The sequence below is a fragment of the Lithobates pipiens genome, unplaced genomic scaffold, assembly GCF_037356315.1.
Source record: "Lithobates pipiens isolate NorthernLeopardFrog02 unplaced genomic scaffold, aLitPip1_a1.2 Scaffold_16, whole genome shotgun sequence".
Taxonomy (NCBI): Eukaryota; Metazoa; Chordata; class Amphibia; order Anura; family Ranidae; genus Lithobates; species Lithobates pipiens.
The window spans coordinates 346,555,396-346,571,659 of record NW_027507748.1 but is presented as its reverse complement, the minus strand read 5'-3'; the positions used below and the strand labels follow the sequence as shown (position 1 = coordinate 346,571,659).

General features: G+C 45.4%; 1 protein-coding gene across 3 annotated transcripts in view; it reads left to right on the top strand.

The window, feature by feature from the left end:
* Window positions 1-16,016, top strand: part of SRSF10 (serine and arginine rich splicing factor 10) — a 35,168-nt gene extending 19,152 nt beyond the window's left edge. For all 3 annotated transcript variants that reach the window (XM_077481835.1, XM_077481837.1, XM_077481836.1), the window contains one exon: window positions 13,904-16,016. In XM_077481835.1, the coding sequence (XP_077337961.1) occupies window positions 13,904-14,174 (271 nt within the window). In that variant the 3' untranslated portion in view covers window positions 14,175-16,016. The remainder of the gene's footprint in view (window positions 1-13,903) is intronic.
* The last annotated feature ends 248 nt before the right edge of the window (window positions 16,017-16,264 follow it).

Below are 16,264 nucleotides of genomic sequence, written 5' to 3'. Positions count from 1 at the left end.
CACTGTCGCTTTAACTGGCAATTGTGCAACATTGTACCCAAACAAAATTGGTGTCTTTCTCCATTCCTCCACCCCCCACCCCGAACTTTATTTTGGTGGTATTTGATCACCTGTGTGGCTTTTCTTTAGAGGGATAATTTTTTTTTTTTCCCCTTCCCTTGTTTTTAGACATGTATTTAACATTATTTTTAGTTAAAAAAGCGCAATAAGCGTATATTGATTTGCGCAATAGTTGTAGCATCTACAAAATGGGATAGTTTTATAGCCTTTTTTTTTGTTTGTTTGTTTGTTTTTTGGGTAAGGGTGGCGTGTCCTAGGGAGTGGATTCTAACGGGGGGCGGCTACAACACACATGAAGCCGTGATCTCTATCCTGTCAATGGGTAGAATGGGGAAATGATTTGCTTACAAAAGCATCTCCCCGTTCTACCTCTGTGACATGATTGCGGGCACCCTGCTTTCTTTCGTTCATTGACGGACACAGCTCCATTAATCTTGACCGTAGGGTTATTACACCACCTTCAGGAGAGGACTGGGCAGAACATTGACCTGACCTTAGCAGGGAACTCTGCTTGGTCATCAACGTCTGTCAGGATGCGCTGCTCTATACAGGTTTGAATACTGAATCTGACAGTGCGGATTCTCTCATCGCTCTCATCTGTCATGCTCAGTATCCTGTAGGCCTCCTTTGCTAATGCACCTTTCGTTTTGACATTTTTGCCAATAAATTTATAGGTACCCAGTGTGACTCACAGGTAAAAAAAAAAAAACCTGGTTGTCGAGGACTGTTCGAATTCACTACCAAAAATGTAACTGCTAATGCCTAGCAGAGATCCGTGCTAACGCTGCGGTTTTGTGTGCTGTTTTGGAAGTGACTGATCTATTGATACTGCACTTGTTTTGAGGCAGACTGAGGGGCTGGCAGGTGTCTGGGCTGATCCTGCAAACACTATACTATTGGACGCTAGTATAGTTCTGATCAAACCTGTTGATCTGTTCAGACACTATACTAGTAATGGAGGTGTAGTATGTGCGTTACTGACAAAGGGTTAAAATCATCATTGTTTGGGATTGATTCTAACTGGCATCACCTGACACTAATACAGTAATCAGAAAAGATCTGTACACTGTACTAATGACACTTGTGATGGAGTGAAAGGGTTAATGGGGGTGGGTTAAAACTTTGCTTCAAGGTAGCTGCCATATATTCCCTAATGCTATTTAGCATCACAAGTGACACCATTACAGTATTCTGTACACTGTACTTGGTGATACGGAGTGAATGAAAGGGTTAATGGGGGGGGGGGGGGATGTCAAGGGATTAAATGTGCCTGTGGGATTTATTTGCTAAAGGCAAGGCTACTCTGCATTGAAAGTGCAATCGCTGTAGATCTGAGGGGAAGCTGCCGATTTTAGTATCTAATCATGTGCAAGCAAATATTCCCATCCCCCCCTCAGATCTACAGTGAGTGCACTTGTAGTGCAGAGTGGATTTGCCTTTAGTAGTGCTTTCACTTACGGTAGATGCTCTCTCCTCACGCGGGAACCGAACAGAGCTCCAGGAAAGGAGATTGCATTATTGCCTGTGTTTAAGTTACATAGGCACAGGACATTCTGCCATTCGTCAGAACTGCTCATCTGGTCCAGGCCATCAATCATTGCCCTGGACCTGATGACCGGTTCTGAATCCGTATCTGAAAGTTGCAGAGACAGATCGTGTAGAGGTACGGGATTTCATGCATCTGGGCAGCCCTGCTGTAGTATGTATACCTGGGGCAGTCTGGAACTGGTTAATCTTCGGATCTGAATTGTTTAACCCAGGGCTCGACAAAACCCGGGCGCCAGGTCGCATTGGCAACTAGAAATAGCGACCTCGCGCCTGGGGCAGCACAGCTGGGGGTATCCTGTCTCTGTGGACCCCCCCCAGTGTGATCGCGTCGGGCCGGTGGCCGAAAATTTAGGCTGCGGCTTTAAGGCCTTCTGCGGTCCTATGATTCCTTATGGAATCTGGCGCCCTCTTGTGGTCGCCGTTGGTATGACAAACCAGCAATGCGAATGAAGGTTCCTCTGCCTGTCTTATATTACCTGCCTCTTCTTCCCTTTTATTTAGAACCCCCTAAACATTGTATATATTTATTCTAACACCCTAGAGAATAAAATGGTGGTTGTTGCAATACTGTCTGTCACACCGTTTTTGTGCAGCGGACTTACAAGCGTACTTTTATTGGGAAAAATAATTTAGTTAATAAAAAATAAGACAACAGTAAAGTTAGCACAATTTTTTATATTGTGAAAGATAATGTTACGCCGAGTAAATTGATACCCAACATGTCACGCTTCAAAATTGCACCCGCTCATGGAATGGCGACAAACTTTTACCCTTTAAAATCTCCATAGGCGACGTTTAAAAAAATTCTACAGGTTGCACGTTTTGAGTTAGAGGAGGTCTGGGGCTAGAATTATTGCTCTCGCTCTACCGATCACGGCGCTACCTCCTATGTGTGGTTCGAACACCGATTTTATATGCGGGCAGGACAGGGCGTGTTTAAAAATTATTTTTGTTCTGCTTATTTTAACTTTTATTTTTTTTCCACTGTTCTTTTAAAAAAAATTATTCTTATTACAAGGAATGTAAAAATCCCTTGTAATAGAAAAAGCATGACAGGTCCTCTTAAATATGAGATCTGGGTCGCGACGGCGCTGCTATCTTCCCCTCACTCGTCTCCATGTCAGGCCAGGGACAGGTCCGGATCGCCGTCACGGACCTGGCGCCTAACTTTTTAAGCTGGCTCCTAGATTCCAAGCAAATTTGTCAACCCCTGGTTTAACCCATCTGCTGCCAAAGCTGCACACATTTAAAGTATAACACAATTTTTTTTTTTAGTTTAATTTTTCTCCATTTTGAGTTGTATGGGGAAAATTCAATCCCATATCAAGTTTTTGCCATCTATGCTCCATTGGGGAGATTCCCTTTACCTTGGCCCGTAGCCACAACAGGAAGTGAGAGAAATATGTTAGTCACAAGGGCTGGTAGCCAGAATCTTGCTGCACTTGGGCACCCAGCGCTGCGTTGTGCTGAGAAGAGGGGAGCGTTGTGAGCTTCATGTATCAAATAGTGGGAGATTTTTAGCTTTGTCGTTATCCTTTTGGGGGCACTTGTTTTGCAAGTACAGAGAAGGCGGTGGGGGTGTGAATAAAGTGAACCTGTTACTTTGTCCTGCATGGGGAAGGGGCGAGTAAAATTATATTTTAGTTGGCAATCCGAGCTATGGTCTTGGGTCCCATTTACATATGATTACTGCACAGGGCTGGTCATCCGCAGGTGATCTATGCAAGAGCAATTCACATGTGAATGGCCCTGAATAGCTGCAGGCTATTGGGCTTCTGTTGCTTAAAGGTATGTCCTACGGATAGAGGTCGACCGATATTTGCAGTTTTTTAATTAATCGGCATCGGCCGATTGAGCTGATCAAAAAGGCCGATTTAGAACAGCGACTAAGACTAAATCTTTTCTGACACTTGTTGCTTACAAGAAAGTCCTGTATTTTCTGCCAGAAAATAACTTGGACCCCCAAAATTATATATATATATATATATATATATATATATATATATATATATATATATATATATATATATATATATATATATATATATATATATATATATATATATATATATATATATATATAATTATTTTTTTTAGCAGATAACCTAGGGAATAAAATAGCGGTTGTTGCAACATTTTATGTCGCACGGCATTTGCGCTGAGGTCTTTCAAATGCATTTTTTTTGGGGGGGGGGGGGGGGAAATACACTAAATGATTTAAAAAAATAAAACCTAAAACAGTCAAGTTAGCTTTTTTTTTTTTTTTTTTTTTCCCCTCCAAAAGTTTTGACTACCTGTTTTTATTTTTTAGGCTGCTTTCACACTGGAGCGGGCAGGCATTGATGGTAAAATGCTGCTAGTTTTAGCAGCGCTTTACCATCATTTTAGCGGTGCTATTCGGCTGCTAGTGGCGCGCATATAACCCAGCTAGCGGCTGAAGAGGTTAAATGCGCCCGTGAAGCACCGCTGCCAAATCGCACTGTATTAATATCAATGGGCAGGAGTGGGGGAGGAGCGGTATACACCACTCCAAACGTGCTGCTTGCAGGACTTTTTTTTTTTTTTTTTTCATCCTGCCAGCGCATCGCCTCAGTGTGAAAGCACTGTCTTTCACATAGACTGCAGGGGAGCCGTTTTGCAGGCACTTTACAGGCGCTATTTTGTAGCCCAAAAGCCCCAGTGGGAAAGGTGTCTGTTAGGTTTTATGAGATGAAGGGGGATAATAAAAAAAAATCGGCCTAACATATCGACCCAAAAAAATCAGCATCAGCCGCCATGATTTATGAATATCTGCATCGGCCAGAGAAACCCATATCGGTCGACCTCTACCTACGAAGTCTCCTGTGGGTCATCGCAAACTGCGGTTATGTGTGAATGGGGTCTTGCATGTTTATTTATTTTTTTATTAGTAATTGGTACAGACATTGTACATCAGGGTGTAATACAAACAGGACATCATGTATAGTATCAAGTCTTGCGTTTTTAGCTTCCCTGTGCTTCATTTATTCAGTAAGGGCCGGTTCACACTGCGGGCGATGCGAGGCGACACCGACTTGCCTCGCCGCGACCTCAGCGGCGACTTGCGAATTACTTCTGTATAGAAGTCAATGCAAGTCGCCCTGAGGTCGCCCGAAAGTAGTACAGGAACCTTTTTTGAGTCGGAGCGACTCGAGTCGCTCCTCTCAGAACGGTTCCATTGTACAGAACGGGGGCGACTTGTCAGATCGCGGCGAGGCAAGTCGTGTCGCCTTGCATCGCCCGCAGTGTGTACATTTTCTCCCCCCTAAACCCCAACAACAATAAACAAACATACAAACAAACTGTTGCACGCATATGTAAGATAGTCAGGTGGCAAAAAGTTCGAAGCACAAACCCATTCCTCTGAGGTCAAGAGTCTTATGGTAGTATTCTCATATAATTTTAGGTTCACAATTCAGCAGTTCCACATGTTTCTACCTTTTCCACCCAATCTCCCCATATTTTAAGAAACTTTCCTGCCCTTCCCCTTGCCTCATGTTATTTTGTATATCGGTATGTCCTGATTAATCAAGGCTTTCCATCTGTTTAAGGAGATCATTGCGGTTTGTGTCCATTGTAAGAGTACAGTCTTCCTAGCATAATATAGCAGCGCAAAAATTGCTTACGGTAACTACTAAGATCTACCTCCTCAAATACCGAGAGGAGACACCATTTAGGACTACATATATTGGGCAGGTCAAAAGTGACCGCAGCAAAGTGGGTCATCTGAGACCAAAATGGTCTTATCTTCTCAGTCCCATAGCATATGTAACAAGTTTCCCTCCCCTTTACCACACTTGTGACACACTGGGGTAGGTATTTTCCGCATACGAAAGACGTAGAGGAGTGTAGTATATCCTGTGAAAAATACGTATCTGTATCATTCTATCTCTGGCGGAGATAGCAGAGCTAAAATACGTATCCAGGAGTTCCTCCCAGTTACCCTCTGAAAGCTCAGGTATATCCCTCATCCATTGTTTCAGGATTTGTAATCTAGTAGCTCTAGGTTCATTCAGTACCTTGTAATAAGTGGAAACAAGTTTAACATGCTCTGGTCGTGCTAGCGCTCCCTCTAATGTAGAATTCTGAAAGAAAACATCCCTGAGTCCCAACTGAGAATCAGATGCGTGTTTCAGTTGTAAATATCGAAATCTCCAGGACTCGGGTATACCCAGCTCCTGTCGCAACGTTGGGAATGTTTTAAAGCCCCCCTCCTCGTACAGTTGGTGAACGTATCTTAAGCCTCTTTCAGCCCATCTGCCTGCAGCAGGTAAATCTCGAAAGTGTGGGAATGAAGGGTTATTCCATATGGGCTGATTGGGTGATATCGTGGGATGGGGTTTCAGGCACCAGTGTCTGACATGCTTTAAAGATTTTGAGAGAGACCTTGATCATGTCTGTACCACTCCTCCCAGCAACATCCCCCCCCCCCCCCCCCCTAAATACAACGTTCGATAGTGCCTCATAGGAGGAAAGCAATGCTGCCTCTGCCGCAGTCGCAGCATTATTCAATTGTGGGAACAGCGACCAATGTACATGTACCAATTGCGAGGCATAGTAGTAGTCTCAGGTTTGGTAGTGCCAGTCCCCCCTTATTTATGGGTAATTGCAGAGTAGTCATTGCTATCCGTGGGTTTTTTAGGAGACCACAGAAATGTGGATACTAAAGAGTCAATCTCTTGAAAAATCGCCTTGGGCAGTTTGCTAAGATGTATAATAGTTTGGGAAAAAACACCATTTTAAATAAATTGGCCCTCCCCATCAATGTAAGGGGTAAGTTAACCCAGTTAAGTTTAACCTTAAGGGAAGCTATACAAGGGAGAAGATTATCTGGGATGTACTTTGAGATTGGTAGCTGAACCACCACCCCTAAGTATTTAAACTTTGTGGCAATCTGCAGAGGACAGTTTTGTGGTAATTGATCAGGGGAATCTGAGTCTATTGGGAATATAATGGATTTGGTCCAATTAATCTTCAGCCCTGAATATGTGCCAAAAGCAGTGATCAACTGCAGCAACCTGGGAATCGTACATTTAGGATTCGACAAATAAAGCAGCATATCATCGGCATATAGTGATATACGCTCTTCCAACGGCCCTATCCACATATCCTGTAGCTCCGCGGAAACCCCTTAACAACCTTGCCAGAGGCTCCACTGCCAACGCATATCGAAGGGGTGACAGGACAACCCTGCCGGGTGCCTCTATGAATTCTAAAGGGTTTAGAAATGACACCATTAAGCCGAAGGCGTGCTATGGGTTGGTCATACAATATTCTAATCCAGGTAATAACATTGTGTCCGAAGCCAAATTTTTCCATAACATATAGGAGATAAGGCCATTCCACTGAATCAAACGCCTTATGGGCGTCCAGAGACACAATCGCTCTAGGGACTGTTAGTGGATTGGGGGTCTGTAGATTGGTATATAATCTGCGAACGTTACTATGGGTAGATCTTCCGGGGATAAAGCCGGTCTGATCCGGGTTAATTAGGGTGCTAATTATAGAATTTAATTGAGTGGCTAGAATTTTTTAGATAAAATTTTCAGGTCCCTATTAATTAATGAGATTGGTCTGTATGATTCACAGTAATGCGGGTCTTTGTTGGGTTTGGGAATTAATACAGTAAGTGCTTCTTTCATGGATGGGGGTAGGCAGCGCTGTGCAAAAATGGTTGAAAAAAGTTTACACAGTCTGGGCACTAGGATATCCTGATATTCTAGATGCCATTCAATGGAGAATCCATCTGGACCCAGGGTCTTGTGTTTAGCAAAGTTTTTAATGGTCAGCGTTATCTCCTCAGCAGAAATGGGCGATTCCAGGGACATCTTCTGTTCTAGGGGCAACACCGGGAAGTCAATCGTATCAACATATTCATATAGTTCAGGAATGGTATAGTGGGCCTGGGAACGATATAAGTTTGTATAGAAGCTTTGGAAAATCTCCATAATCTCATCCTGTGTATCTTTGAGTGTATTCGAAGTATCATAGACACAAGGGATGAAAATGGGGTCAGGGAGCGGTGCGGCCAAAAACGCCAGCAGTTTCCCGCTCCTATCGCCCATTTCAAAAATCCGCTGACGTTGGTATAGGGCAGTGATGGCGAACCTTGGCACCCCAGATGTTTTGGAACTACATTTCCCATGATGCTCTATTACAGTGCAGAGTGCATGAGCATCATGGGAAATGTAGTTCCAAAACATATGGGGTGCTAAGGTTTGCCATCACTGGTATAGGGCTTTTTTTGGGTCTTTGAAAGAAGTGCAAGTTCATATTCTCTACTAATGCTCTGTAAGTTCTGATAACAGAGGGGAGAGGGATCCCTGACATAGGAATCCTCCGCCACCTTTAGCTGAGAGGCCAACTTTGTAGGCGCTCCAAATTTGCCCTCCTCGGATCCAGTACCCCCTTCATGTAGGCCCCTCTAGAAACCGCCTTAAAAGCATCCCAAGTTATTAGTTCGGGGACCTTATCCCTGTTTTCCCCAATCGTCTTTCAGGACAGCCACCTTAGAGAGACACCGGCTCCTCCCCTCTGAGGAAACACCGCCTTCAATTTCATAATTTAAGCCTCCTCCTCCCTTCGTTCCTCAGTTATGGTGTTTCCTCCGGCGGGGAGACATCGCCAAGGAACCTTAGGCTAAATTCGGTTGGTGAAACTGAAGCCACCCGAGCGGAGCCCTGGCCCCGTTCGGCTATCCGACCGTTCATCGGTCGGTCCAGGACAGTCCTATCAGCGGGGAGCTGAAGTGTTCGTACTGTCCATATACCCTAAACTCCGCTTGGGGAAAGCGGGAAGTTTATGGGGTCGTCCGTTCGTTCACCCGCGGGGGTTTCAACGGAACAAACAGTCCAGTCGGCTGGGGAAGCTGAATACTCGACTGACCTTTACACGCACTCCAATCTTCGCTTGGGGAAAGCAGGAAGTCTTTGGAGAGGTTCATCCTTGCGTTTCGCCCAGTGGGGTGCTGAACGAAGGCGTCCAGGGCCCCCCTGTGTACGCAGCCGGCTGGGAGCTGGAAGCCGGACCGGTAGGCGGGCGACGTCAGTTCCGGTGGGGGCGGACCCCTTCGTTCGATCCGCGTCTTCCGGTTCCGGACGCGGCACGTGAAAGGGAACCTAGCGTTCGGCTGGTGCGGCCTCTCTTCACAGTTGCACAGGTAGCTGTTTGAGGCGTATTCGTACCACGCTTCCTCAACGGGAGAATGTCCGAGGCAGAGGCTTCAAAAACTCCTGGAGATAATAGCACCAGCCACTCGAAGGTAAGAGGAAACCTGGGGAGGTGTTCCCTTACTTGTATCCAGTAGCTCCACTGGTGTTCCTCCTTGGTGGTCGGGGGGAAGGGTAGTGTGTCTGGGATCCTGGTGATGGTTGATCCTAGGGGGGGCACTCCCGGTGGTCCTCTATGTAGCGCTGGTGTTGCTGTTTTTTAGGCTCATGCTGCCCCTTCCTGTATTTTGTGTCTTTCAGAAAGCCACGAGCAAGTCCCCCCATGGTTCTAAGAAGAAGTGCCCTTCGTGTAGAACGTCTATGGGAGACTCTTGGTCTAAAGCTATTTGCAAACAATGTATTGAGGATTTACTTAAGGAACAGGCAGTAGAGCAGGGTGCAGATCTGGTAGCTTCTATGAAGGAACTCTCTGGTACCTTTCAGTCCTTCCAAAACTTTTTTTCCAGTTTTCAGTGGCCCCAGCCTCCGAGCACTCCTACACCAGCGCAGCAGAGTGTACCATCCAGCCCTGTGGATGTTCCTCCTGCAAGGGGAGAGAATTCAGAGGGTCCCAGGGAGGAAGCTGAGGAGGAAATTGACAGTGTCGTTTCAGACTCCCAGGGGGAGTCTGACGCAGAGATGCTGGATGGGGAATCCAGCAGAATCTCGCGGTATAAGCTTTCCCTGGAGGATGTGGATGAGCTCTTGGGAGCGATTCATACCACTTTAGGTATTCAAGAAGAAACTAAGACATTGTCACTCCATGATCGGATGTACAAGGGCATGGGGGAACAAAAGAAGCGGGTGTTCCCAGTGCATGACGTCTTGATCGATACCATCAAGAAGGAATGGCGGGATCCCGAAAGGAAACCTTTCTTTTCTGGGGCATTAAGACGTAGGTTTCCTTTTTCGGAGGAAGAGACTCTCGTCTGGAATAAATCTCCCAGACTAGACGCTGCTTTTTCCCAGGTGTCCAGACACACTGATCTATCTTTTGAGGATATGGGGGTACTGTCTAACCCTATGGATCGAAGGATGGATTACCTTCTTAAGAAGGCCTGGGATTCGTCACAGGGAAATCTTAAGCCAGCCATGGCATCCACGGTGGTGGCCCGTAACATGGAGTATTGGCTCACCCAGATTAGCGCACACATTGAAGCAGGGACAGCAAAGGAGACTATTCTATCCTCCTTTCCCATGCTTCTTAAAGGGATAGCCTACATAGCGGACGCTTCGGCGGAATCCGTGAGGATGTCGGCAAGGTCCTTGGCCCTGACCAACTCTGCCAGGAGAGCCTTATGGTTGAAGACCTGGCCTGGAGACAATGCATCCAAACTTAAACTTTGTGGAATCCCCTTTACAGGAGATCTACTGTTTGGACCAGGCCTTGAAGCGGTGCTAGATCGCACAGCAGACAAAAGAAAGGCCTTTCCTGTTAAAAGGAAAATTGGGGAACAAGCCAAAAGAAAGACTCGTCCCCAGAAAAGGGTTGTACCACCCCGTACGGTTCAGCAGAAGAAAAGTTGGGGACTCAAAAGCAAGGGACCCGGGGGAGCAATTTTTCGCCCTCCTGAACAGCCCAAAAAATCTCAGTGACAGGGTCACGGTGGGAGGAAGATTGGGGGCCTTCCTCCCACAGTGGGAAATGATTTCCTCCAATCAGTTTGTCTTGGGGATCGTCAGAGGAGGTTACCATTTGGAGTTTTCGGAACTCCCTCCTCTGAGGTTCCTTGTCACCGAGCTGCCAAAATGCGCAGAAAAATCATCTGCCCTTCTTTCCTCTCTTCAGGAGTTGGAAGAACAGGAGGTGGTAGTACGGGTTCCAGAAGGAGAGACAAGCAGAGGCTTCTACTCTCACGTCTTCGTGATTCGCAAGCCTTCGGGAAAGTTCAGGCTCATCCTGAACCTGAAGCCCCTGAATGTCTCAGTTACCTACAGAAGGTTTCGGATGGATTCGGTTTACTCAGTAAAAGCACTCCTACCTCCGAACTGCTTCATGGCATCAATAGATCTGAAAGATGCATACCTGCATATTCCAATCGCAGAGTCCCACCAGCGTTTTCTCAGACTGGCAGTAAGAACTCCAATGGAAGTACTACACCTTCAGTTCAGAGCGCTTCCTTTCGGACTATCCTCTTCCCCCCGAATCTTCACCAAAGTGATGGCAGAAGTTCTGGCATTTCTGCGTCTCAGGGGAATCTCGGTGATCGCATATCTCGACGATCTCCTTCTGTTTGCCCCTTCCCCAGCACAATTAATTCAGGATTTACAGGTCACAAGAAACCTGTTAGTAAGCCTGGGTTGGCTCCTGAACCTGGAGAAATCCAACTTAATCCCTTCCCAGAGGGTCACTTTCCTAGGGTACGAGTTGGACTCAACAGTACAAAGGGTCTTTCTTCCTTTGGAAAAAATTCAAAAGATAGACAGGGCTCTGTTGTGTCTTCAGGGCAACCACCAGAACTCCATAAGGAAGATCATGTCAGCGCTAGGGTTGCTGACATCCGCTCTTCCAGCGGTTCAGTGGGCAGGGTTACATTACCGCCCTCTACAATTATTTGTGCTGAAGGTTTGGGATCACAGCCAGGAATCTTTGGATTCTCTGGTTTCGATTCCAGATCAGGTAAAGAGGTCCCTCTGGTGGTGGAGGAAGGGAGCAAATTTGTCCCAAGGTCTAGAGTGGGTCATGCCAACCTCCAGGGTGGTCACGACCGATGCAAGCAGCTCAGGTTGGGGGGCACACCTAGACTCCCAATTAATACAGGGTATTTGGGAAAAGAGGGACTCGAGGAGATCCTCGAATTGGAGGGAGCTGAGGGCAGTAGATCTAGCTCTCAGAACCTTTCAGAAGGAGCTTCGGGGGAATCACGTAAGGGTAAGGTCGGACAACTCCTCGGTGGTAGCTTACATCAACAGACAGGGGGGCACCAGGAGCAAGTCCTTATGGGCCCTAGCGGAAGCCATCCTCAGATGGGCCGAAGCAAATATCCTGTCCCTTTCAGCAGTCCACTTGAAGGGAGAACAAAATCAGGTGGCAGATTTTCTCAGCAGGAGAACTCTGAGAGAAGGCAATTGGGTTCTCAAGCAGGAAATATTCGAAATGATCACCCGGAGATGGGGGATTCCTGCAATAGATCTCTTTGCCGCAAGGGAAAATGCGAAGGTAGCAACGTTCTTCTCCATAAACAGGGGGGACGGGGCATTGGCGGTGGACGCACTAGCACAGAGTTGGGGTTTCTCCAGGTGCTATGCTTTCCCCCCTCCAGTGCTCATTCCAGCAGTATTAAGGAAATTTCAAGTGGAGAACACTACCCTCATTCTAATTGCACCTCACTGGCCCAGGAGGCCGTGGTTCTCGATCTTGAAGGGCCTGTCTGTAGAACCCCCCTGGATTCTCCCAGTGCAGGAGGATCTCCTGTCTCAAGGTCCGGTGTTCTGCCCTCAGGTAGGACGATGGAACCTGGCAGCGTGGCTTCTGAGGAAGAATTGCTAAAAGCCAAGGGCTTCTCAGACCGGTTGGTAGCCACTCTTCTAAACTGTAGGAAAAAGGAAACCCAGTCCATTTACTTAAAGGTATGGAAACGGTTTAACAGCTGGTGTTCAGAGGGTTCCTTCAACGTGCATAGCCCTATAGCCGTTCTAGAGTTCCTACAGGCAGGGGCGGATAAGGGGTTAGCGCTTGGAACACTAAAAGCTCAGGTTTCCGCTTTGAGCGTGTTTTTAGAGAAACATCTAGCGTCAGATCCTTGGGTCGTAAGGTTCTTCAGGGCCCTAGGTAGGCAAAGACCAGCTTCAAGCTCCCCCTTCCCGGTTTGGGATCTTTCTTTAGTTTTACAGGTTCTCACAGGGGAACCTTTTGAGCCGTTAGAATCTTGCTCATTAAAGCTGATCACTCTCAAAACGGTGTTTTTGGTAGCGATCACTACAGCAAGAAGAGTAAGTGAACTCGAAGCCCTTTCTGTCAGGGCTCCCTTTTTTCAGGCTTTTCCGGATCGTCTGGTTTTGAAGATAGATCCGGCCTTTTTGCCTAAGGTAGCTTCTAGTTTCCACAGGATGCAGGAGATCGTGCTACCTACATTTTGTTCAAATCCAGTTAGAGAACAGGAACACATGTTTCACAGACTAGATGTTAGAAGATGTGTTCTTTATTATTTAGACTGCACAAGTCAGTTCAGAAAGACAGATTCACTTTTTGTTTTATTTTCAGGGGCCAGGAAGGGTTCCAAAGCCTCTAGACGTACCATAGCTAGATGGTTAAGGTTAGCCATTGGGCAGGCATACGTGGCAGGGGGATTAGATCCTCCAGCGGGCATTAGAGCACACTCAACCAGGGCCGTGGCAACTTCTCAGGCAGAGTGGGCTGGTGCGTCTCCGGAACAGATCTGTAGAGCTGCAACGTGGTCCAGTTTCTCTACGTTTGTGAGACACTATAGACTGGATCTTCTGTCAGCCAAAGACCAAGCCTTTGGTCGAAAGGTGCTACAGGCAGTAGTCCCACCCTAAGGTAATATACTCGCTTATCCTCTCTAAGGTGGCTGTCCTGAAAGACGATTGGGGAAAAATGGAATTACGTACCGGTAATGTCCTTTTCCAGGAGTCTTTCAGGACAGCACCGGTTCCCACCCAAATTGTTGCAGATCATCGGGAACTCATTGCATGAGATCGTCAGGTAAGACTTAAAAAGTTTATTTGTTTGACGTGTTCTTGTGTCTCCCCAGTTTGGCCGGAGGTACTCTGGAAGAACTGAGGAACGAAGGGAGGAGGAGGCTTAAATTATGAAATTGAAGGCGGTGTTTCCTCAGAGGGGAGGAGCCGGTGTCTCTCTAAGGTGGCTGTCCTGAAAGACTCCTGGAAAAGGACATTACCGGTACGTAATTCCATTTTTCCTGCCAAGTGTCACTGCGTCTTTACAGGTATGTCACCATGGGCTCCTGCAGCCAATATGAACTCATCCGCCACACCCGGTCGCCCAAGGCAGTGCATGGGGTCTTGCATGTTTAATAGCAGCTATCAGTTATATTCAATGGACTAAGCAGTTTAAAATAAAACTATGCAATCTTTCTTTCCTGTAGATTTAATCGGCGGCAGCGTTCACAATCAAGGTCCAACAGTAGGTCTCGTTCCAAATCACAGCCAAGAGAGGAAAAAAAGGAGAGGCGTTCTGGATCTAGATCACATTCCAAAACTAAAGCAGATGGCAAACACAAAGCAAGTTCTAGAGTGAGCAGGGAGTCAAGAAAAGAAGACCATGAAAGATCAAAGTCTCCATCCCACTCAGAGTCCAAGTCACGGTCAAAGTCAAGATCCCGATCTTGGAATAGTCATAAATCCAGTGGTCATTAATGCTTTTTCCCCTGAGCAGTTTTATCCATGGAAATGTGAAGGGTTTTTTTGTTTTGTTTTTTAAATATGAATTTTGTTAGTGCTACACCTAATTTTATGTCTGACAGCAAATGATCAAAGTATTTTAGGCCATCAGTCAGTCAAATTAAGCAGTTACCTTACTAATACAAACATTCTGGTTCTTTTAGATAGGGCCTTTTAAACTCCAGTTCAAGGACTGTGATGCCTGGAGGAGTTTTGTCCAACTGTATAGCGCTGAAGATGTTCCCCCACAAGTGTTTCTCAGTTTACTAGTAACTATGCTAGTACATGAACTCCTGAAAAGATTCTACAATTTTGCTATTTGGGGCTTCTAACCGTTTCCTGCCTTGTATTTATAAAGGGAAATTATGTATTTTCAAAGCTGCAGAAAGACTTGTATTGGGCTTTATGTATTGGCCATCCACATAAACATCTTTGTTAAATTGAAGCTGTATATTTTACAGCAAGTTTGGGGCAGGAAACATTTGCTTTGTCATTTTTAATTTACATTTTGAGAGCCTATTTTGTGACCAACAGCATTGAGACCGCTTTTTAGAATGGCTAACTGATCTACCTTAGACACTAGTTTCAGCATCCATTGGGTAAGGTTTGCTCTGGTTCAAACCCTTGATTTTTTTTTTTTTTTTTTTTTTATCCCCCCCCCCCCCCCATGCAAGTAAGTGTAACTGTCATTTTTAGCCTTCACCCACAGTGAAAATTCTGTGTAAATTCCAGAACAAATTGTTGGAGAGTATTCAGGGCTGAGACCTTCCCCATGTGACAGGGCTAAGCAAATTGCCATTCACCAGCACATTCTCAGAAGAGGGGGAGTGAGTCGATTATAGTTATCCTTATATCTTTAGTCAGAAGTTTTCATCCATGGTGCCTGGTAGTTTTAAAGAATTCCTGTATTTTTATTGTACCCAGTGAGCTAGGTTTTTCACAAAGAATGTTTTTGCCACCGCTCTGACAAAACCTCTAAGAGTGCCTCTGAAGAACCACTGTTAGAAATAAGCTGGTAGTTTAGGTACAGTATCTATGGACATGGAGGTCATCACTTGTTGGCTTTTTGTTTGGGACTCTGCAATTTCATTTCACTTGCTGACACTCAGTCTTGTGCATTTTATGTAGTCAAGTGTTGGGGGCTCCCTTGGGATCCAAACAAGTAGGAAGACCCGGGGGCTTAATGCACCTCACCAAGAGGTCTCGAGGAGTAAACTTTTGCATTATAGCCCACAAATTTTGTAGATCAGCTGAAACAGTTCTGTTGGCTTGCCCCTACGTTCTTCAAAAGCACACTTTTACAATCCATTCATTTCATGTGTATACTTGGGTGTATATTTTATGTGTGTGTACATTGTAATAACAATGTCAATGAATGATTGTGGCACACTAGTGTCCGTCCTTTAAGAAATAATCAAATTAACGCCCATTGACAGTCTTTTGCATTTGCAGGTACTTAAGATGACCTGCGGTTTCTTGCATTTGAATTTTTCTGTAGGTTATTGAATAGTGTTGGTTACAATTTTTGTACTAAAGTATTTTGTTTTTGGATTGGCAGTTATTATTTACTATGCAATCATTTATGTGCATGTCTTAAAAGTACATTTCATGTGGAAACTACGGTTTTAGCAGGCGACATGTTGAATTGAAATTTGTATTTCTTTTCTTTATAGAGGCTGACAAGATATTTTTATATGTTCTCTAACCAATGCTGTATTTAAAAACAATTGGTTATTCTTTGAAAGTCTAAGATCTTGTGCTTGCTGTACATTTTGGCATAAGCTGAAATAAACTGGGAAAAAATTGGTATCTTTAAAATTTTTCTTCATTTTGGAGAGGTCAGCGTTCTTGGATGAATGGGTTGTATTTTCGCTCAGGAAAAAGTGTCTAACACATTTGTAATGTGCATATACACACAGGCACGTAAACAAGCGCCATGCATCCTTCAGTAAAAATTCAAAGTAAATAAACTGCTGCAAACTGCAGATGGCTTATAACACCACTCTGAGCAAGGAGATGCAAAGAAAAGGTGGCAAAATGCTCATCTGCATATTGCAGAACACAAG